The sequence below is a fragment of the Miniopterus natalensis genome, chromosome 1, assembly GCF_054644295.1.
Source record: "Miniopterus natalensis isolate mMinNat1 chromosome 1, mMinNat1.hap1, whole genome shotgun sequence".
Classification (NCBI taxonomy): domain Eukaryota; kingdom Metazoa; phylum Chordata; class Mammalia; order Chiroptera; family Miniopteridae; genus Miniopterus; species Miniopterus natalensis.
Window position 1 is genome coordinate 64673821 of NC_142081.1, and position 24970 is coordinate 64698790.

Consider the following 24970-nt stretch of genomic DNA (forward strand, 5'->3'; position numbering starts at 1 on the left):
TAGCAAGTGCTGGGATCCTGGCGGAATTTGGGGCTCAGGACAGTGGTCATTGTGGCCATGCTGAAAGTTTTGCTGAATCCAGTCAGAGAGTCCTTTAAGAGGAGTGGGGTTTTTGAACTCAGCACTAATTCTCAAGACCCTGCAACAGAGAGTTCCGAGCCCCTGTGCTGCCTGACAAAATGCGGGAATCCCATGGCCAATTTTCTATGCGAGATGCAGTTTTGTGTCTGGAAACAGATCTTTGGGAGAGTTGACAGGGTTATTAGGGGTTTTTCTCGGTGATTACGGTTTCCAGTGGCAGATGGTGGCAGGAAGGGTCCGAAGGGTGTGATGTGGGCTTGAGAGAACATCAAGAAATTCTATTCCAGGAGCTCAGAATACACATAATTTACCAGTACAATGGCTTGAATATGACCTCATGGCACACCATGGACATTTCTAAGCAAGACCAATCATGGGCCCCAAATGAATAACTTTGCCTGAAACTTCAATTGTCTCTGCTCCCTGGCTCACCATTCCTTCTGCCCCAACTTGAGTAATGACTGTGGGTCTCGATTTAGGCTCAGTGATGAGGCCAGGATTACCAAAATCAGAATCCTGGCTAGGACACATGTTATGAAGGTTTTAGATTGGCCTCAACTTCCTCCTCCTAGGAAAGGCTTAGAATTTGTGAAAATAAGGGTTGCTTTGACCCAGAGGTATCAAGTTCTTTCTATTCTCAGGCATTACAAAGACCCATGCTCATGCCGTAAACCATGAGCCTCTCAGGACTGTTGGGGAGAAAAGGTCCCCCCTGTCATCAGGCCTCAGATGGTGTTTCCATCTTGACTGAAGACTTTACCACCTCAAGTGCATGTACCAATGTAAATTATGGGCTTCCTTTTGGGAAAAATGAAGATTTTCCCCAATGAAGCTCTACATCTTCTGTGGGCTTCCAGAGCCCATGAAAAGTAGGGATTCGATCCCAATGGATCTTCGGTTGTGAAATGGGAGTAGTGTTCACTTAGTGATCTGGCCAGTCTCTCACCCAAGGGAGATGATAAATACATAAGTGCCTTAAGTTCTTCAGATAATAATTAAAACCAAATATTATTCCTCTTAAGTTATTACTCTTAAGTTAATAGTTAAACATTCATCAAAAAAGTTCAACCAGTTGCTCCATTTACTTCATTTACTTCCCCTTCCCTCCATCCTTTGTCATGTTCTGGATCTGGTCAGAAGGACTATCTCCCATAAAAGTTATTTATTTGGGGCCCATCATTGGTCTTACTTGGAAATGTCCATGGTGTGCCATGAGGAAATATTCAAGCCATTGTACTGGTAAATTATGTGTATTCTCAACTCCTGGAATAGAATTTCTTGATGTTCTCTCAAGCCCACATCACACCCTTCGGACCCTTCCTGCCACCATCTGCCACTGGAAACCGTAATCACTGAGAAAAACCCCTAATAACCCTGTTAACTCTCACCAAGAGGATTCTCCCCAAAGTTACAACCGAGCCCCGGGTGGTTTTATGTAACTTTCTATACTTGTTCATTTTCAGTGGAACTCCTACTTGCTTCACGAGTAAAAAGTTAATTTACCTTTAAATGACTTTGTAGATTTTCCAACTCTTAAGATATATCTTGTGAATATTTGAGATTTCTATTTATTTTATTTAAAAAGCTCATCAATCTTTTATTCCATTGTTAATAAACACAGACATCTAATATCCTTTTTTAATGTAGTAGAATTTACAGAATTAATATTACTAAAAAATCACTCAAAAAATATATATATATATATTTAAATATATCTTTATTGATTTCAGAGAGAGGAAAGGAGAGGGAGAGAGGGAGACAGAAACATCAATGATGAGAGAGTCATTGATCGGCTGTAGCCCACAACCTGGGCATGTGCCCTGACCGGGAATCGAACCCTGATCGCCTGGATCCTAGGTCGATGCTCAACCGCTGAGCCACACCTGGCCGGGCTCAAAATATTTCTGATATTGAATATACTTTTCAGTTCACACTTGTTCCATCTAACCAAAGGTTCTAATTCCCTGGGGTAAGCCAGGCCATTCTAGTTGACAATCTTTCTGGTATAGAAAGTATGTTATTTTAACTATTTTAAAGATAACTTCCCAGCAAAGGACTGCACTGTCTTTTGTGACATGTCACTTTTCAGATCTACGAGGACATTGCATATTTCATAATTCTCAGCTGGTTTGTGATGCATTTTTGCAGGGCTAGTTGGAACTTTCATGATTCATTACCCATTGGATTGTGGAAGGACATTTACAAATACTAAACTCAGGTTCCATTTCTTCTCTTTGGAGAATGTCTGCTCACCCCTCAAAAAAGTCATGGCAGACCATGTCCCATGGGCAAGGGAGACCCACCTGTGAACTGCATGATTTCATTCCTGGGGACTTCGTATGCAACAGGATTGTTGATTATTTGCAACTATGTCTTCTTTCTTATATTTTTGTTCAGTTATTGATAAGAAGGTGACTTCGATAAACTAGTATTTCAAAACTTTTGAAATTTTTCTGCTTGCTAAAGGCTATGTTGTAAAGCTGCAATTACCAGTTCAAATCCAAACCTCAAAAATATGGATATGCATTAGAGAAGGAATGGAAAAACCTTGACTCATTCAGACTACCAAAAAATAAAGGAGATTTCAGACTTGAGTCAAAAATAATGGATCCTCCCATAGAGCTTCCCCTTTTCTCTTCAATTTTTCAGTTTGGCTGAGGGGAGCTGGAAATGATTGCTAGAGCCCCCGATAAACTCTCTTTAGAATACTGGCGTGGAAGGATCAACATAATAGGATGATTGAAACTGCATATACCAATTTCAATTTGGCCCTGCTCTGTCCATCTTTAGAACCTTCTTCTTTGTAAAATAATTGAATGCATTTCAGATTCTCTCTTCCCCCTAAATAAGGCCATAGAATAATAATTCTCTTTCATATGGGACTTGTGTATCTAAATTAATAGTGAGAGCCTGTTACCTGGTTCATTCCAAATCTTTGTGCCAAAAAAAAGGAGGTGGGCATATTGCATCTGATAAGAACTTCCTAGCTGCGTGGAAGACAGTTAGACACATCCGTCAGACAATGCTTCTCCTCCCACTGAGGTGTTGGTTAGTTCACTGGAGTAATTATTTGGTAGGTGGTAGGTGCCACTGTTACCTTATAGGTAACCCAATAGGCCAGAAATGGTTCCCATTCACCTCTCTTGTGAGACATCTGTATTTGATGTTCAGGTATAATACCAAACCATGTATTTTTTTTTCTCAGAGTGTCAACCCCTATCTACAAGGACAGAGACTGGACAACGTTGTGGCAAAGAAGTCGGTCCCCCATTTTTCAGAGGAAGATAAGGACCCGGAGTAAAGTGAAGATGCTGGGTGGACGCCCACGCGCCCTTAGGCCGCGGCATCGCTCGTGCGCACGTGTTGTCAGGGCCCCGTGAATGGCAAATGTTTCTAATTTAGACCAGTGTGGACGAAGAGCAGCTTAACTTTGCTATTGCACTGTCCTTCACTGCTAGCTCCGCTTTCTGCTAAATTAGAATACGAGCTTTTTTCTTTTTTAATGAGGATCTGAAATGAGCATTAAAATTAAAGTGTGTGTGTCAGTAACAATGAAAAGCAAGACTGTGAATGAAATGCCCTCAGCTTTCTTGCAGTTTGGGATGGTGCTTTGGGCTGCACTGTTTGGGCCGAGCCTGTAAAAAGCTGGCATTTGGTTTTGATGAAGTTGCTCACCCAGCCCTCGGGCGTTGTTACACACCAATAAAGAAGACTGTACTCGAGAGGAGGAGCTGACACATCCCACTTGGCTGCATCTTAATAAATGTGTGTTGTGTGCAAGCACTGGCGTAGGAAGTTTTGTTTTTTATTTAGAGCGTTATAAAAACAATGTCTTTGCTTACTGGAACAAACTCGCGAATACGAGCTTATCCCGTCGTAACAATAACACTGTGAGGTAAGTGGGGCTGTGTTATTCCCATTTTACAGATGGTGGGACTGAGACTCAGAGAGGTTCCACGGAAAGGTGAAAGTGGCACAGTCAGTGCCTAATGACTAAGGACTTCTGACTTTCAGTTATTTTGTTTATTAAGTAAATAATGGTTTTTGTCATGTGCCTGGCGCAGGGCTAGGCTCTGGGTGTGTGTCAGGGACCCAATCTGACACGATAAGACCCTCAGGCGCAGATCATACGATCTCGGCCTCCAAGGGTCTCTGTGAGCACTGAGTAGGTCGATCAGCTCCACTCCTCTTCTAAAGTTTAGAGTGGCTGGTGCCAGAGTCCCGGCCCGCCTGTTTCTGAAGAGGTGTGCAATTTCCTTCCAGCCAAGCTCTCCCAGGTCAGGGAAGCAATTCGGTGGAAGGCTGGCAGGGATCAGATCCCTGGGGAGATTGTTTCTGTGCCCTTTCCAGCTCCTCACTCTAAAGCAGACAATTTCAGGCCTTGATAGCGTTGGCCTCAATTTCCGTGCCTATAAAAGGGAGACGGCACGGAGGGAGAAAGATCATCCTTGATTTTAATTTTAATAAGCGCACATTTATGTCAGGGACTTGTCTAATAGAAATAGCTTGACCGTATTTAGTTAACATGCGAGTCTGTTATAGTGGCTCATAAAAATCAAGAAAGGTATTGGCACCTTTTTCAAGCATTTTTCCAGGGCGGCTTCGGCAGCAGTTCTCCGCCTCCCACAGCAGGATGTCAGAAGCACCCCCGCCAGGGGCTTCCAAGGGTAGTTCCCCCAGCTTCTGGAGATGCGGGAGCGCCGAGGGTCTGCCCTGTGCATCCTGGGGTTCCTAGGTATCTCAGTTACATTTCACACCAGTTCTAGCTCTAAGGAAAACCAAAGACATCTCTCTCTCTAAGATTAGACAAAAGGAAGGAAAAACAGCTAAAGAAAGATGTCTTGAGATCATGAGGAAGGGAGTGGAGGTGAAACAGGAGGAGGCGAGGCCACTCGGCCTGTGTTCGTCCCGTTTACCTTCAGACGCCCCCTTGCCCTCCCCTCCTGTTCTCTGAACGCCAGGTTGGCTTTCCCAGGCCCCTGTGTCAGCTGCCTCCTGGCTGGGTTTAGCATGAGGTCGCCGAGGGCAGAGCAGAAGGTGCGAGAATGGGAGAAAGCAAGGTAATTCCGTTTCTCTCCCGGCAGCCGTGCCTCTGAGGCTCTGGCGTCTAGCGGGGAGCCTGGTTCCCAGGCACCAGTCACGCTGCCTCCTCTCCCGGCCCCTGCAGCCCAAATTGTTCATCTCTGCGCCATCTCACTAGCCCCTGGGCCTCTTCTTCCATCACTTATATAACCAATATTTATATTAAATTCCTTTGATTGAAATTCTCTGTACCTGCCACAGAATCACGGGGTGATCATTAAGGCGTCCCTGCCCTGGCACAGGCGCAGGAGGGCCCAGACAAGCCCACACCCACGTTTCCGAGGTGGCATTGCAGAGGCACATGGAATGGGAAATGAAGAGGATGGAGGCCTAGGGTGCTGGGTGGGGTTGGATTGGATGTTACAGCAGCTCCGGTTCAGAGCCTGGTTAATTCCACATCTGTGAAAGCCCCATTTCTGGACTCTAGTTATCTCATTACTGCAAAATTAAAGCAAAGCAAAATAGATACTGCTCTTTCTCTGACACCTAAGAACTGTATCCTGGTAGCCAAACCTCACCTGGAGCCCTTTCCTAGTGACAGTGCTGGAAGTCAGTGAACATCTCTTTAAGGGAGAAAGGCTACCCATCAGAGCGTCAAGCTGCAAGGGGTTCCTGGCGGGCTAGTGGGTTCCTCATCACTGTGCAATCAACATGAATTCTCTATCAACTTTTATGCTTTCAGTCATCATTCAAGCACATACCTGGCACGTGGGTCCAGGATCTCCTGACTTAGGGCCTCTCCAAACAATTATCTAAGACCCCAGGGAATTTCATCAGTCTGAAGTGGGGGTGGGGTGGGGTGGGATCACTGGGGCATGGCAGCCACCGAGGGCATTTCTTGCTGCCACACAGCCTTGTCGGTGAAGCCATGTCATGCCTAATGCCTAGATGCTTATCTAGTGGGATACCAGACTCAGGCCCAGGACAGCTGGCATGGGCTCCAGAATTGGGCTACAAAGTTAAAACCTGCTCAGTTCCCAGTTGGAGCCCATTTCTAGAGTACACTCCAGCTCCAGGGTCATGTGGAGCTTCTCCAACACATGCCTCCTCCCCTCTCCTCTCTCCTCTCTCCAGGACCACTCAGAAACAGACCAACTCTAGTCAAACCCTTTACCAGGACACTGGGACCTTCCCATACTATACTTTGATCATCAAGAAGAACCAGTGGCCCTTCTCCCAGAAACACTACTCAATTTTTGTCTGCTCCAAATGGTCTTCTGCTCTCCCCTACTCACAGAAGAGGCTGGCACTCGAAGCAGTGTTCATTGGGGGCTCAGTTAAACCTCTGCAGAGGGCACTTGTGCACCTACAAGTAGGATAGCTGAGATTCTCTCTGAGCATCTGTGATTTGTTCACAAACACTGAATGAGCCAAGACTGAGCCAAGTGGGGAGGCAAATGATTTATGAGTCCACGGAGCCCACAGTACAGAGAGGCTGATAGGGAGACAGGAGTCACGGCAGAATCTGGGCAGGTGTAGTGAGGACTCAAAGAGGGGCAGCTAACCCAGAGTGGGGGGGTCAGGAAAGGAAGCCAGAAGGTCACACCCGAGCTGAGTCTTACAGAGTTTTTCAAAATCAGAAGGGAGAACAGGAGGCAGAATGTTTCAAGCAAAGGAATGCATGTACAAAACCATGGAGGAGAGAGAGACAGCAGGACATGCACATGTCTACTCTGGTGACAGTTCTAAGGGTAACGTGTACTGGAAAGCTAAGAGGTAAGGCTGGTGAAGGAGTCAGAGACCATGTTAGAGAAGAGCCGGAGCCGAATGGGCCATGCTGATGTGTGTGTATTTTATCCTGAAGGATGGGAAATCCCAAGAGGATTTCACATGGGGAAGGGTCTTTATTCAAGTTCATAATCTGGATGAGAAAGAATAGGAAAAGGTGGCAAGGAAATTAGAAGTGCTGAAGTTTCAGGGCACATAGAAATTCCAGGCCCTGTGAGACCTGAGAGCTATTTGCAAAGCCGGGTGGCCTCAGTGCCGGCTGTGTACAATCTCCACCTCATTGAGTCAGAGTATTTAAGGTAATTCTAGGAGAAGAGGAACTCCAACATATTGGGTAGGTATTCCCAGCAACTTTCCCCTAGCAATACAGTCAGGTCAGAGGTCACGCTTTCCCCCAAATCAGGTATCCCTGATTCTCCTATTTTCCTCCCCTGTGTTCCTGAGGGACCTCACACATACTTCCATCCAGTCCCTGGAGCAGGGCATAATAATAAAAGTTACTATACATGCAGAACAGGTTCTGTAGACGTGGTTCATTTAATCCCCTCTCCCCACTAGATGAAGCCACTGAGGCTGAGAGGTTACATGACTTAACCAAGACTCCACAACTACTAGTAAGTGGCAGAGCTGAAACTTGGACTTAAGTCTCTTAATCTCCGCAGTTGGTAACCCTGTACCCCACGACTACCCGATGCTCGTTTGCTTATTGGCTCTACTGGGTTATAAGTTCCTTGAGGCCATGGACTGTCTCATTTCTCTTTCTCTCGATACCTTGCCTAGGGTCTGACAAAGGCAACAGCTGCTTGCTGAATGAATGAACATCATGGAACATTTTAAAGAAGCCAGGAAAGACTGATCGTCATAGACTATATGTAAAGAAGGAAGGGTGGTATTACTTCTTACATTGGAGGGGTTCTCAGACTGACTTGAATTTGTGTATGTGATTCCCAGGTTCTTTCAAAACCAGGCAATAGAACTCTCTTCCTCCCTTTTCCCCTGAGTCACTGCCCAAATGCTGACAGTTCAGGAAGTGTCAAGGCTCAGGGTTCCAGTCAAATGCTTCAATTGCTGCACTCCAAGGATGGCTCTGCATGGCCTATTTATTAGAGAAATAGACCAGACGCTCTGCTCGCCCTGAGGGCAGATTGTGGGCAGCCTGGGCATTGGGTTAGGCCATGGACTGTCCTCTGCCAGTGCTCCTCTGACCGTGGGAATACCCAGTAGGCATGGGGGTGACACACAGGGCATATGCCAGCCTTTAGCTATATCAAGTGCTATCACAACAACCTTGGGAATTAGAACAGAGAGACCTTGGGAAACGGGCAGTCAATGGGGAGCTTGCCTAGAGCACAGAAGGAGAGCCCCAAGGGGAGTCAGTGGAGCGGGTCAGTTCCATTACCTCCCCAAAGTAACACCCAGGATACTATTCAGGAGATCCTTTGAAAGGCAGACCTGCATAAGGAGGCTAATGTCTTGAAAAAGTAACATTCCTGGGAGCCTCCTGGAGACTGGCTTTTACCAGCAGCCTGAGCACAGCAGTATTAGGTACAGTACTTGCTCTTCACATATCTTTCTAAAGGAAAAGACACTCTACCAAGACTTGGTAACTTTCAGGTTGCTCTCCCCAGTTTGGTGACTTCATTGTAGACGAACCAGAAATATATGGATCAAATTTCCTCCTAAAATACCCATGGGTTTGGCAATTAAAAGAAAATGTGTGGAATATAGCAGATTGGGTGGCCACCAGCCCTGTGAGAAGGCAGGGGCTACTACACATCATCATAACTGCTTGGTGAAAGAAAACTTGACTGCTAATGGGCACAGGGGCAACGATGCAGAAAACTAGCAAGAGAATTGTGGATGTTACACATTGGCTCCTGGATTCTGTAAGCAACGGCGAGGGGTCTGCAAAGATTTCAGTAGAAATGTGTCCTTGAATTTGGGTTTAGAAACATTAACTAATAATTTGTGAAGAGAGACTCTTTTAGAAAAGAGCTGCTACAGGATGGGATGAGATAGACCCAAAAGGCCATCCTCATAGACTGAATGGTCTGTTGTTTGATGAACTTAATGTGGCAGTAGAACTTGTCGATAAGCTATTCCTCCCAACAGAAACCAAAAATATATACACAGGAAACAGAAAAAATATTTGTAATTGCTTTGTAAAAAATATTTGTTATTGCAGAGGCAATTAAAGACATAAAGAGTGAGAAATGTCTTAATAAAACCAATTTGGCAGCCCTAAGGATTTATCCCCAAGCAGGCAATCACATGAGTTTTCATCTTTCAGTGTCACTTTCCTTGACTCATTTATTTTTTCAGCAATAACGTATCAAGGAACTATTTTAGGTGCCAATTTCTGAGCCATGCTATGGGAGTCTTATACGAAGATGCACAAGATATAGACTTCTCTCATTCAGTTTACAGCAAAATTAATACATGAATCTTCACCAATTTGTTCATGATTATAATGTATTTGATCCTGTACCATCACAGTTCAATAGAGACTAGTTAGGCACAAAAATGTTGTAATTCGATTTGCATTTGACCTTAAGTGCTGCTCCTCACAAGCTATGTGACCTTGAGCAAGTTATTTCATCTCATTGAATTTTCGTTCTTTCATTTGACAAATGGGAAAGGTAATATCTACTTCATCAAATTGGTATGAGAATAAATTCCTTGCAACATAGCACTTGTATTAAACCTTGATTTGGATACCAAATTCAGAATTAGCCAGATTACAGTGCAAGAAAGAAATTACTTACTCTGGATATTTTTAGATGAAAACGATACAATACAAGGAATTGGGTGCTCACTAAATTATTTGAAGATGTGGAGGAGCAGGTGGTGGGGACCCATGACTGGACTTAACCAGTTCAAGGTCACCATCATAGCTGGGATCCAGAGGTCAGGAGGTGGGTGTCACCGTCACCACCACACTGCTTAGCTTTCCAGCCCCTGCAATACAAGAAGGTACACAGAAGGTGATGGGAGTAGATAATATGTGCAGTTGACCACATCCAATATTTAAAGTATTTACCACAGTGTTAACATATGATAAGATCTTCAATGTTAACTATATATTTTTTTGCAATTCAATTTATTTACTTTGACAACTTATAATTCATTCCAAAGGCTTAACTTCTGTGTTGGTGTAACAGCTTTATTAGTTCAAACCAAGACATTACATGTTTTAGCCCATCATGATGGTGCAACATTTAGCTCTTCTCTGTAGCTGGAACTCAGTAATTCATTTCATTCCATTCCATTTCAATGATTTCTCAGACGATGTCATGGACTCCAATCCCTCCTGGGTGGTCATAAATGATTTCAAAGTCCTGCTTCCTCATCAACACACTAACCAAAGCAATGTTCTCATAGTCAGCATGCTTACTATTGTTGCTGATCTTACTGCTGCTAGGCCAGGCAAGTTGGGGATACAAAGAGCTCTCTGACACCCTAGGTGCCCTGTGTGCCTCACCATAAAACCTTTCTTTAGAACTTGGGCTGCTGATTTCTTCAAAGAACCATCCTACCTCTCACACTTCATCTTCCAGCTTAGTCATCTGGGTGGTGGGGAAGCACAGTGTTCTTTCCATTTAAGAATACGCTCCTGGCCTGGTTTGATTTCCAGTTCTTGGACTTTTTCCTCGATTCCTTTGTTGTGCGGTCTGGTGCCGACTATTTACCAAGGGGACCTCTCCAGCTCTGCACCCTGCCACCAGTTCACATCCCACTGGAGGCTTCATCGGCTTTGTTAGGCTGGGTGAACCGGGCAGCAGAGGGAACGGGCCCCGCGGGGAGCTGTCCCACCCCCCGCTTTCTCCTTATACATTCTATCCGGGAGGGTTACCGAGCACACCCCTACTTGAACCCTGTGAAATCCCGTTGTGCTGAAGTTCAGTTTGAGTTCCTCTGGCCCTCACTTCGCCCCCACAGCCGCCACAGCCCCGGAATTGTGCTGGATTGCAACCCCCGGGGAACCGAGGCCTTCGGTTAGGCGCAGCGGGCAGAGGGGACTGGGCTACGAGGCAGCCGGGGCACCGCCGGGCGCCACTGAACATGGAAAGCACAGCTTCCCATCCCTGGATGCTGCCCAGGAGCAGAGGGTGGGCCACAGGCCGAGCTCTGATGCCAGAAACTGGGGCGAGGCTGCTGGGCCGCGCTATCCATGTGATAAAAGCGTGCGGGGCTCTTTCTTCAGGATGTGATTCCTCCTGAAGGTTCATCCTCGAGGCTGCACTGTGCGAAGCTGTGACCGGGCGGGTCTACGGTGGCACACCGGCCCCCTGGGGCCCTGCCTGTGCAACCCGGAGCACCGCTGGCCAGCTGCCCTTATGAATAGACACGCTGTTTCAGCAGCACTCATGAACGGTTATTCTCAGAAGCGAAGCTAGGCCGCATCATATTTTCCTCCTTCGCTTTGTCAAAAGTATATCTCCAGGAAATTGATATTTTCCACGTAGAAGTGGCCAGCGCACAGGCAAGGTGCATGCTCCGGCCAAGGGCAAAGCAGAGCCTGTTCTGATCTCAGTTCAGCCATCTCACCATTTTAACTCACTGTTTTATAATAGCGCCACAGGAGAGAGTGCGGACAAAATCGATAGGCTGCGGAATTTTAAAGGCAACATTTTTTTTTTTTAAACAAACGTCCTGTTTGACAATATAAGAAAGCGTGTTCTAAAGAAAATGAGTAATTGCAGCAAAGATGTACATGAGACTCAAGCTTTATCATCAGTATTGACATGGGAGCCATTTGCCCCTTAGGTGTACACTGGCCTGAGAGAAAAAGGTCAAGGTGGGGGTATTTTTCTTAACTCCTTTCCACTACACTTTGGCTCTTTTTTGTTGTTGATGTTGATGTCTGGGTTGGGCTTTTAGCTTGTTTCTCCACCACAGCTTTTGGGAGCTTTCAGATTGAATGCTGCTATGTAGAGTGTCTGAGGGAGAATAATACATCGTGTTTAGCTGGCACCAATTATTTAAAAAAAAATTATTTACAATTAGTTTATCATACCCCAGAAAACTCTGAGAGAGGTTGGCATATGAGAGAGGAAGTTATTTTTATTGTAACAGCAGATGAACTTAGAAAGTGAAAGGGGTCAATGGAAGAGCCAGAAAGAGAATGAAGAGATGCCCAACAGTCTCTTCTCCGCCCCAGCAACAACCCATGAGAAATTTCCCAAACCACTTTTTACATATGCCTTGACTGTTGATGCATCAAAGATGTCCTCAATAGATTCACAACTCAAACCACATTGCAGTATTTTTTTAATAATGAGGTTGAAAATGTGAGTGCAGTATTTCTTCTATTTTTGCCAATGGATGTGTTCAATGCAAAACACTGCCAGCAGCTAATACTATACTGGTTTATATGCCCAGATCCACTGGGCACACAACAAGCAAAACCATAGCATTCCACAGTGAAGTAGGATCAGACGCTCTCACATGCAGTGTGCCTCCTGCCTCACATCATAAGAGACAGGGCTTTTTTTTGGATACATTTTGTCAACACCAAAAAGTGTAAACAGCTTTTTCAAGGGTGGGAGTGTTTTCCTCCTGATTCACTGTGGATGCCTACAAGTGTTTCCTTTTAACTTAAAGCATTTTACAAATTGTTCCTACTGAACCAATTTACATATTTTTATCACTACTATTTTTAATAAGTAACTTAAAAATATTTTTATTGGTTTTTAAAGAGAGAGGAAGGGAGAGGGAGAGAGAAACATCAATGCAAGAGTAAAACATTGATCGACTGCCTCCTGCATGCCCCCCATGGAGATCGAGCCTGCAACCCCGGCCTATGAGAGACTGGCCCAACCGGGAATAGAAGCAGCAACCCTTCAGTGCACCGGATGATGCCCGACCAACTAAACCACACTGGCCAGGGCAATAACTTTTTGTTTGATAAAAAATTTTTTTCATATTGTCCCAACCTTTCTGTGATGCTTGGGAGGAAAGAAACAGAGTTCATTTAAAACACTTTTGTTTATGATAGATGAAACCACAAACTTTTGTGATGTTAACCCACTCACAGAAAGAGAATCTGAACTTCAGAGTATTTTGTGTTTGGAGAGAAGACACACCAAGGAGAATGGGCTCATTTCAATTCAATATATTATAGGAAGGAAAAGATCAAGGAAGAGCTGGTCTTAAAACTGTCAAAATATGAGAATTTGATGGGAAGAAAGAAGGAAAACAGAACAGTTGGAAATGTAAAGATAAAAGAGTTGGATCCAGACATGTCTATGTAATTTCCCAGAAATGGAAACTGCACTGGCAATTTGGAAAGAGATATCGAGAAACAATATGTATTAAATGTTGAGCGTTTCTTGCAGCAATGAACTTGGAAGGCTCTTAGAACACATGGCATAATGGTCTCATGATTCATCTACATATGGCTTTATCCTTGGTGACTGACAAAGGGAGAAATAAAGTTTCATAGGAATTAAACACAGAAGAGGAAGCTAAACACTATTTCAGAGAAAAGACTCTGGGAAGCTTCTCAGTCACCAGCAGAATATTAACTGTGTCAGTCTATTAAAGACACATAGGGATAAATTACATGCAAAATTCCCTCTAATTCTGCAGCAGCTCTGATGTGGGTGTCATTTCCTCTGTTTTCCCAATAGTCCAAGAGCTGATTTGTCCAAGTTGCTCAGGTGGTTGAGCTTCAGTGAAAATAGAATTCTTTCCACGACACCAGTGATTCCCAAACTAGGCCTCTGGTCAGAATCCTCTGGGGAGCTTTGTAAAATACAGATTCTTGGGCCCGGGCTTGGGAAATTCTGATTCAGTCCTCTGGAGCAAGGTCTGAAAATCACATCTAAAAAAATTTCCTTCAGTGACTCTGATGCATGGTCAAGCAGAGGGGACCATGCTCACAATTGCAACCAGAGATGGCAAGAGGATAGGTGACAATGAGAGACCAGGAGAGAAGGGGTGGAATAAAAGAAGGCCACTGCTGTGTGAGCAGCCTGAAAAACTGCACAAGTAGTCTCACAACATTCTGCCAGATCTGAGAAGCATGTATTGGCACCACCTGAATTTATTTCTAAGACCCCAGGCCTTCCTGACCAGCCCTCTTCCTCCCAGAAGTATCGGATACTCCTGTGGTTTGGAATCATGCTTGCAGAAGCCACGATATCCATGATAAAATGCGGTGCTACACCCCGTTTCCTCAGGGTGAATTAGGATGAGCTGCTTTGGGCCTCCGCCAAGAAATAGTGAAGGAAGCGGCACGGGGAACTATACTGCCCTGAACATGTACTTGGCTAGTTACTGGACCTTGTTTCAAAAGAGTAAAAAATGAAGTCAGTGGCAAAACGCATCATTCCTTGCCACATATGCAAATATTCTTTCTCTTACTCAGCGTGGCTTTCTTCTTTTGTGCCTTATTTCAACAGGCTAAGAAAACAAAATTATCTGTCAACAACAAATCTTTAAGGTCTCCCATGAAAGGGAAAGAGTGAATAGTAATCTCCCATGAAATTTTACCATGTTTTTTTTTTGTTTTTTTTGTGTGTGTGTTTTTTTTAGCGGAGTGGCTGCTATCCTATCCGGCAGGCCATGAAGCTTATTTCCCTGGGGTCTTTGGAATGTTGTCTCATGATTGGTTTTACAAGGGAAGCTCCTAGGGATGCCTTGAAGTTCCTAAAATAAGGCTGCACCATCAGTATTGACTGTCCCTCCGTGGGTGGGGATATGCTCTCTGACTCCACAGCCAAGCTGAGGACTGCGGTTCCACCCGAGGACTCCGATGCAGAGCCACGGCATGCTCTTTCTCCAGTGAGTTCCAGCTGAAGAGCAGAAACCAGAAGCTGGGGCAAGGAAAATGGGAGGAGGGAGCCTTACAATGTGAAGGAGAATGATAGGGACTCTGCACTTTTTATCTATCTATCCATCCAGCCAATGTTTGTGAGCACCTGCTACATACAAGCACCATGCTAGACACAGGGAGTCAGTGAACCAGACAAAGACGGTCGTTGCCCCACAAAACCTATAGGCATGTGGAGGAGACGACAAAGTGAGGCAATTTAACAAAGCGAATAATTTAAAAGTCTGGTAAGAGCCAGGAGGAAAGGGTTTTAGGTAAGGAAAGGACGTGACCTTGTAAGCGATTGCCAAAGTTTGCTCCAGCAGCTGTGTGTCAGCATCGGGGAAAGTGAGGAGAGCATTAAAGGGGCGACTAGCCCTCCAGGTGGGAAAGGACCTGGACCTGTTCTGGGTGGTGGCAGTGAAGAGATGTGATCAATTCAAGGTCAATCTGATCTGCCATCACCAGCAACCAGGTTTTGGATGAACTCTAGCACTTGATACTTTGGACAAAAAGGGGCCACATGCTAAACCTGACAAGCTCAGGAGAGGCCTGTGTAGCAGCCTTACGAACTCAGAGAGCGCAAGTAACCACACAGGATGGTCTCAACATAGAAAGTCCTAACTAAAAGCGAATCATGGTGGGCAGTCACATCTTGGCCTGTGGTTTCCTTGACAAAGTTCAATCTTTACCTTAAAGGAGCCTGTCTATTGTCTTTATGCATCTCAATGTACCTTTAAAGGTCAGAATAATCTCCCTTTCCAGGCCCCTCAGGGCACACCCTCCGCACCAGAGCAGAGACCACAGAACCCCTCACTGTTATCTCTTTTTTAAAAACATACATTTTTATTGATTTCAAAGAGAGAAAGGGAGAGGGAGAGAAAGAAACATTGATGAGAGAGAAACATCTGTTGGCTGCCTCCTGCACGCCCCCTACTGGGGTTGAGCCCGCAACCCCGGCATGTGCCCTGACTGGGAATCGAACTGGCGACCTCCTGGTGCATGGGGCGATGCTCAGCCAACTGAGCCACACTGGCTGGGCCTCACAGGTATCTTGTTCCCTGCGTACCACGTCCATGTGCTGTAAATGTTAATTATTAACTATCCTGTACCCACCAGTGTAAAAGAAGTATGTGTTTCTTCATTTTCCTTTTTTATCTAATTCCAGAGATTTCCCCGCTTTGCTTTGTCCTTCCTCCTTAATCTATCGCCAATGGATTTCATGTAATGCTCCTTATGCCTCCTCCTTTGATTCTAATGTAGAAAATAAACTGCAAAACTGCCATTTTCTGGTGCATTGTCTCAATCCCTTGAGATTCTGCTTCCTGACAACTGTCGTCAGTTTGGCTCAAATCGACTCATAGAAATTCTCTCCAGTTTTGGATGTTTCTTACAACAACAGCAGTTCTGACACAGCTCCCATAGGTGATGGGATAAAACAGAAGACTGGAGTGGAAATAATGAGGAGGTTTGGAGCACTTTTATCATTCAACTCAGGCTCCTTTATTTTAAGCGAAATCCTTGCTTCCAGTTCAACAGGCATCTGCTGAGTGAGCATCTCCTTTGCTTGGGGCTGGACCCCAGGGAACCCCAGGATGGGGAAAGAATGGTGCCAGCACTCAGTCTGCATCCCATGGAAGATGGGTCCAGTATACACGCAACTACAATAAAGTAAAAATACGACAAAAATCAGAGAAAATGCTGATGGTCTGAGAGAGAGAGGCTTGAAGTAAGAGGATGCCTTGAACAGGAGGAGGCGAGGAGGGAAATTCTAAGTGGAGGCTGCGGCCGGAGCAAAGGCATGGAAGGGGGACAAGCGGTTGTGCTCAGGGACCAGTTTGTGGTTCACTTTGGCTCAAGGGTTGGATTTGCAGCAAGTTCCACTGAGACGGCTGGTCAAGCACTGAACACCAGGGGTAGGAGCAGACACTTGCAGCTCAGCCTCCTGTCCTTGCATATGCTGAGCTGTATTTGTGCACCTTTACTTCTGTATCAAATGTTTGTATCAAAAGCAAACTCTCACTTTGAAATTCTCCTTCTTGGTGACAAGATTCTTTCCCTTAGGTTGACAGCACAGAGCTCACATAGTAATAATTGCTATTATTATAGACACTTAGAACTACTGGGCTAAATCTTAAGTACCAATAAAGGGAAACTATGTCTTCAGAAATAACCTGTCTTTCTTATTTAAAAGGAACGATCTCTTCCCTTCCCTGGGTCCCTCCCTCCCTCCTTCTTCCCTCGTTCCTTCCCTCCTTTCAAGGAAGATTGGAAACACAACCAGGAGCTAGCTCGGGGTTCAGGTTAGGCAGGCTTTTTGGGGTGGCTGGTGTGAGAGGAGGCCGCAGAGCTTTGTCCAAGGGCAGAGCATCGTAATCTGCTCATGCACATTCATGGATTGCTCTGGCCCGCAGAGCAGCTGCTTCAGGAATCATCATGATTTCTTTTCAGAAAGGTTTTCTTCTTCAGCTCCATGTCTCTGTGGCCAAGAACCACACTTCCCCATTTGTAAGAGCCTGTCCTGTGCTCAGTCCTGCATTTCCATACAACGTGGTGGGCAGGTGGACTTATGCTCCTGGGGGATCCTGAGAGCCCCTCACCACTCAGGCTGCTGGGGTGACCAGTCGCAGGAAACCCTGCTGCCTCTCAGAGTCACACGGGACACCATCTGGAAGCCAGTGTCTGGGGACACGCTGACATGTTGTCCAGTCCAAAGTATGTCCTCTTTATTTTCTCTTTCTTGTTACACAGACAAGTAAAAGCGTATAGAAACAAACAGTACAGGCAGGGCTGCCAAGTCTCCTTGGAAATGTTTCTCTCCTCCTGCCACAGCCTTCAACACAGGGGAACATGCAGCTCAATGCTCGTCTTGAGGATTTCTTTCCACATTCCCTTACCATTGAGTACAAAGGCATTTCTCCCACCATTGATTTCTTGCTTCTCTGATCCTCTTTCCAAAGACACCACATTTCTCTAGAGAGTGTGTCCCAAATGCCTTGTGTCTGCAAAGCTCTTTACAAACATTAATAGATAAATGGTTAGTTTATATAAAGCACACATGTATTGCTCTGACATAAGCAGTGAGGAGCCCACAGTTTACATTTTTGTCTTCCTTTTAAAAAGGAATGAGAAATCATATTCCAGATGATCCACTCTTTAAGCTTGGGAGGGGAGGAGGGAAGAAGGAAGATTTAAAAGAGATTGAAAATTGGCCCCTTAGTGAGCCAGGCACACCCTGGCGCCCACTTGGTTCTTAGGAGGGAAAGCAGGTCTCGAATTTGCTTTCTCCCCTTCGGTTCCATGTTTCTCTCCCTGGGCAATGAATCTGTAGGAGTTCGTAAGTTAAAAACTAGGTGGATACTGTGACTAATAACAATTATAATGGCAGTAAGGCAGTATTGGTACATAACAGGGCTTATCTGAGCTTTCAATGGCCACGTGCTCAGAATTCTTTGTAAGTAAAATCATGTAAAATCCAAACATATTTCTCATACATGTGTTCATATTTTATACAACCAAATGCTTCAGCAATACCAGCTATTGAATTATTTAAATCACTTGGCATTTAGGGTGCTTTTTTTGAGGAGTAATCATGGTGTTTGAATATCAGCTCTAGCACAGTGTACAGTGTAAAAGGTGAGCGGAGGGGACATAGATGTCAGCTGGCCATAAATTCCTCCTCTGCCTCATACAGCTGTGCGCCCTTGAGATAGTTACACAACCTCTCTGGACATCAGCTTCCTCACCTTTCAAAAGAACAAATAATAGTAGCAACATCATAGGATTGTTGTGAAGATTAAATTAGATAATGTATGTAAAGCTTAGTGTTTGGTACATACAAGGTGGATAAAAGTAGGTTTACAGTTATGAGTATGCAAAACAGAGTTTATTCTTGTATTATCTATTATTGTATTATTTTCCATAGGCACAATTGTAAATCTGCTTTTGCCACACCCTTTGTTAAGTAGTTAGTAAAAACAGACTTTAAAGTACACATGCACATATACATACTTAACACAATTGGAAAAAATCCCTATATATATATATATATAAATGTGGGGTGTGTGTGTGTGTGTGTGTGTGTGTGTGTGTGTGTGTAAACTGGTTATTTGGGGGTTGTGGGATTATGGAAATTTTATTTTCTTTGTATTTTCTGTATTTTCCAAATTTTCTTTGATGCTTTTATAATATCTTTATAATGTTACAAAATCTTTTAAAAGATGTAATAAACCAGTACAGTGACTTTTTGAACAGAAATTACGTGGAGGCTTCCATGCCTTAAAAAATGCCAAAAAAGTGGAAAGATAAATCTTAAAAGCTACCTCCTAGTAACTAGCGGAGATCTCAAGGGAACAACAGCTGGAAATGAATTCAATAGGCCCACGTGAAAGAGGAAGGGGCAGGGCAGCCAAAGCCAACGGTGAAATGGCCAGAGACCTTCTGTGTAACAAGCACTCTCAGCAGATCTTCTCCAAGGCGCTGGCATTTTACAGCTGCAGTAGAATGAGCTTTTCTTGGAAAATATACCTTAAAAAGATTGAGAAAAATGAAGAACCACAGCAGTTCAAGCCCTAGGGGAAAACAGAAAATCAATAACTGATTAAAGTCCCATCCAATTTTTTTCCAAGAGTGAGGTCACGTCAAAAAGCTCAAGACAAATAGAAACCTTTCAGTCTTCCCAAGTCACCCAGTCTGCAGACAAAGACAGGAGCCTCATTCGCAGCAGGCTGCTTTATGCTCTGCACTGGGCATGTGATGCTGAGAACAGTATTTCTGTCTCTGCCCTCCTGTTTCCTTTCACTCCCATGGCTCTGCCAGCAGTCCCGGGCATGGGAGTTTCAGCTTGTCTTGCTACACAGTTAGGCATCTTCTGGTCTCTTTTTCTCAGGTTCTGTCACTGTTGTGAAAACATCCTGAGAACTAGAACTTTTGGTTAAAGTGATTCTTATGACGCAGGCAAAAGAGAGCCAGAAGGGTTTTGTGTTCTGCCTGTACCACTCTGGGGTATTCATACCGTTGACCGGTTTTACCAAAAATAGAAGCTGCTGTGCCATTTACTGGAATGGCATCACTCCTTTCCTTCCCTCCCCTTCCCTCTCCTCTCCTGTTTCTCTTCTTCCCTCTCTCCTTCCCTTTCTTTCTCCTACGCAAATACTCATTTAATAGCTTAACAACCCCTGCTATGTGGTATCCACTGCATTACGCACCGTAAATGTAAATACATAAGACATCACCCATGCTGATATTATACTTTCATTCTCTTTGTCTGAACTCCCAGCTGACCTCTAGCATCTCTGCAGACAGTGCTGAGATGTCGGTGTCGGTCACGTGTCTGGCGCTTTCACAAAGCTTATTTTACTTACTTCCATCACCCACCCAGAGGTAGGTATTATTACCATCCCTATAACACGGATGATTGAATTTAGACTCGGAGGGTTTAAATATCTAGCCCAGGGGCACAGTTCCTACGAGGAGGAGTCAGGCATTTGTTCTGATTTTTCTGACTCCAAGTTCAGTGCGCTTTCCACTGTGCCTACACATCGACTGCAGGGCTATGTCAGACTTTTATGCTTTCGCCTTTTGCGTACTGCAGTGCACATGTAGTGTACACAATAAATACTTGTATGGAATTAGGTTAGAATTGTACTAAAATGGTCTGTATGCTTCATTGTTCCACATACTGTACTTGGCAGCGTTGTTCAGAGTTGTCTTCATCTACAGCAAACTGGGCAATGTTTTACTGCTTATGTATAGAGAACAGGGTGGAGAGCCAGGAGCAACCCTCTCCAGGAAGACAGATCAGTAGATATAGAAACACCAATAGGGTTTGTATGTGTTTGGAAAACATCCCCACCGTGATTGGAGCTGGCTACAGATGACTCACAGGAAGGAGAAATCCTCAGTGTGCAAATGATGATCTAAATCACTTGAAATTATGATTAAAAGATCAGATTCCTTTTTTTTAGTTTAAGAAATTAAAAACCATTATATGTAAAGAGAATATTTAACAGATATCCATGTAACCATTGCCTAGAAATTAAAATTGTCAATATCCTGTTATATTTACTTCAAGATTTTTAAAAATAAAAACTTTAAAAGCATTATAAAGTTGAAATCCCTTTGTCTTCCATCCCTGATCTACCCCTCCCCCACTCCGTTCTGGTGGGCACCATCAAAGGTCTGGTTTCCAATCCATTATTTATACATTTATGTGAACACATATGTTTTCATAAACAATTTATACTGTTGTCTTATATGTTTATTATAAAATATACATAATGGTGTCATACTACTTGTATCATTTTGCAACTTGCCGCTTTTTTTAAAACATCACTATGTTTTTGAGGTCTACGTTGAAATATAAAAATCTAGTCCATTCTTTTTAGTTACTATACAGCATCTTTATATGAATAACATAATTTCTTATGCCTTCTCCTGTTGATGGACATCAAGATTGTTATAAACAATACTGTAACAGAAGTGCTTGTAACACAAGCACTAGTTACAATAGAAACTTGTAACACAAGTTTCTAATTCTCATACATGCATTCACGTTCTTCTAAAGTGTTTACCTAGAAGTGGAATAGCTGGGTGGTATACTAGGGGCATGTTTAATTTGATCACTTATTGACAAATTACAGTCTGAAATGGTTGTGCCAATTGACACTATCATTGGCGATACATTTAAGTACCCGCTTCTCTATCCCCTTTCCAACGCTGGATATTGGCAGACTTAAATCTTTACTCATCTGCTATATAAGCAAAGGTATCTTCTTATTTCAGTTTGCATTTCCTCAATTTACTAGTGTAATCTAGCACCTAGCATCTTTTTATGTTTACTGGATGTTCAGTTTTCTTCTTTTGTGAAGTGTCCATCACGAGCTTTGCCAAACTTTTTTTCCTATTAGGTTATTTGTGGAGTTTTTTTCTTATTAATTTTTAAGAAAAATCCATTCTGGATATGAATCATTTGACTATTATTTGATCATTGCAAATATCTTTTGCTTTAACTATTGTCAAGTTCATTATCATATTTTTTTGGAAAGACATACAAGATCAGTGTCAAATGAGTAGAGGGCTTTATTCTTCTTTAATCCAATACAAGATGGCATACATAGCAGATGACATGATACTGTACATAGAGAACCCTAAAGATTCCAACAAAAAACTACTAGAACTGATTAATGAATTCAGTAAAGTAATAGGATACAAAATAAGTATCCAGAAATCAGGCATTTTTATACACCAATAATGAACTATCAGAAAGGGAAACTAAGAAAACTATCCCATTTAAACTTGCATCAAAAAATAAAATAAAATACCTAAAAATATATTTAACCAAGGATGTAAAAGACCTGTACTCAGAAAATTATAGGGCACTGAAGAAAGAAACTGAAGAAGATACAAATAATGGAAGCATATACCATGTTCATGGATAGGAAGAATTAACGTCATTAAAATGTCCATACTACACAAAGTAATCTATAGATTCCATGCAATTCCTATCAAGATACCAATTATGAATTACACAGAACTAAAACAAATATTCAAAAAATGTATATGGAACAACAAAAGCCCCTGAATAGCAACAGCAATCTTGAGAACAAAGAACACAGTTGGAAGACTCATGCTACCTGATATCAAACTATACTATAAGACCACAGTAGTTAAAACAGCATGGTACTGACATAAAAACAGACATATACATCGATGGAACAGAATAGAGAGCCCAGAAGTAAACCCATGCCTTTATGGTCAATTAATATTTGACAAAGGAGGCAAGAACATACAATGAGCTAAAGATAGTCTATATATAGTTTATTCAATAAATGTTGTTGAGAAAATTGGACAAATATGTGCAAAAAAGAAAGAAAGAAAAAAAGAAACTAGATCACCTTCTTACACCATGCACAAGAATAAACTCAAAATGGATTAAAGACTTCAATGTAAGAATCAAAACCAGAAAAATCCTAGAAGAAAACATAGGCAGTAAAATCTTAGATATTTCCCATAGCAATATTTTTTTCTGATATATCTCATTGGGGAAGGGAAACAAAAGAAAAAATAAACAGATGGGACTACATCAAAGTCAAAGGTTTTTGCACAGAAAAGGAAACCATCAACAAAATGAAAAGACAACCCACTGAATGGGAGAACATATTTGCCAGTGATACATCTGATAAGGCATTAATATCCAAAATTTATAAAGAACTTATACAACTCAACACCAAAAAACCAAACAATCCAATTAAAAAATGGCAAAGGATCTGAATAGACACTTTCCCAAAGAGGACATACAGATGGCCAACAGGCATGAAAAGATGCTCACCACCACAAATCATCAGAGAAAGGCAAATTAAAACCATAATGAGATATTACCTCACACTCCTCAGAATGGCTATCATCAATAAATCAACAAACAAGTGTTGGCGAGGATGTGGAGAAAAGGGAAGTCTTGTGAACTGTTGGTGAGAATGCAGATTAGTGCAGCCACGGTGGAAAACAGTATAGAGTTCCCTCAAAAAATTAAAAATGGAACTGCCTTATGACCCAGCCATTCCACTTCTGGAACTATATACAGAAGCACCAGAAACACTTGTTCCAAAGAATATATGCACCTCTATGCTCACTGCAGTGTTATTTACAATAGCCAAGATTTGGAAGCAGCCCAAGTGCCCATCAATAGATGAGTAGATACAAAAGCTGTCGTACATCTATCTACCCCGTGGACAACTACTTGGCTGTAAAAGAGAAGGAAATCTTACCTTTTGTGACAGCATAGATGGACCTGGAGAGCATTATGCTAAGTGGAATAAGGCAGTCAGAGAAAGATAAATACAATATGATTTCACTTATATGGGGAATTTAATGAAGAAAATAAACGAACAAAATAGAAACAGACTCATAGATACGGAGAACAGACTGGCAGCTATCAGAGGGGAGGGATGTTGGGGCTGGGTGAAAAAGGCGAAGGGATTAAGCAAAATACAAAACAAAACAAAACAAAAACACACCTGATAGGCACAGACAATAGTCTGGTGATTAGCAAAGGGAAAGGGGGGTGGGGGGAGGAAGAAGAGGGTAAAGGGGGGATAATGGTGATGGAAGGAGACTTGACTTTGGGTGGTGAACACACAATACGATATACAGATGATGTGTTATAGAGTTGTACACCGGAAACCTATATAATTTTATTAACCAATGTCACCCCAATAAATATTTTAAAAAACACATATATACATGTATACACACACACACACATATATACATATGTATACACACATAATGGAATATTTTTCAGTTTTAGAAAAGAAAGAAATCCTGTCATTTCATTCAACGTGGGTGAACTGGAGGACTTTATAATAAGTGAAACAAGTCAGATAGAGAAAGACAGATACTGTATGATCTCACTCAATATGTGGGATCTAAAGCAGTCAAACTCACAGAAGCCCAGAGTAGAATGGTGGTTTTCAGGGGCTGGGAGGTGGGGGAAATGGGGAGATGCTGGCCAAAGGTACAAACTTTCAGTTATAAGATTAATAAGTTCTGAGGATCTAATGTACAGCCTGGTTAGAGTTAATAGTACTGTATTGTATTAAAATTTGCTAAGAGAGTGCATCTCAAGTGTTCCCACCACACACAGAAAGGGGATCTGTGTGAGGTAAGGGATGTGTTAATTAGCTTGATGGTTGGCGGTAATCCTTTCACGATGTATATGTACATCAAATCATCATGTCGTACACCTTAAATATATATAGTTTTCATTTGTCAATTATACCTCAATAAATCTGAGGGAAAATAAAAATAAAGTGCTTAAAAGAAAAAACAACACAAGATGGCATACATAGCCTCTGCAATTAGGTTGAACAGCCACAAACAGCTTTCGCAGCTCTAAGCAAAAACTTCCCTACGGAGGCCTTTGAGGGTCTCTAAATCTGGAGAGTAGCTTCCTCTTAGCATCTTGGGAGTTAGACGAAGACACATCCTATAGGTAGGTGAGAAATGGACTTTCCTTTTACAAATCAGTAGCTTAGCAGGGTCTACACATCTCACGACAGCCTCAAAGTTATTTGAAAGTAGTTTCTGTAAGTGCAATTTATCATTTATTGACCACTGTTTAGGTCTCAGATTTAAAATGTTAACTTTGACTACATGGAGTCATTCTACGTCTTTCCCCTCCCACGGAGAGCAGGTTTCAATTATGTAATTATGGTTAAAGAGAACTGAAGCGTGCTTTACTCGTACGCCTTCATCCTGATTGGA

At 42.9% G+C, this 24970-nt stretch overlaps 1 protein-coding gene across 2 annotated transcripts in view; it reads left to right on the forward strand.

Annotated features, from left to right (window-relative positions):
- SCG5 (secretogranin V) overlaps positions 1 to 3861 on the forward strand; it is a 51920-nt gene extending 48059 nt beyond the window's left edge. For both annotated transcript variants that reach the window (XM_087822427.1, XM_087822423.1), the window contains exon 6: positions 3287 to 3861. In XM_087822427.1, the coding sequence (XP_087678553.1) occupies positions 3287 to 3382 (96 nt within the window). In that variant the 3' untranslated portion in view covers positions 3383 to 3861. The remainder of the gene's footprint in view (positions 1 to 3286) is intronic.
- The last annotated feature ends 21109 nt before the right edge of the window (positions 3862 to 24970 follow it).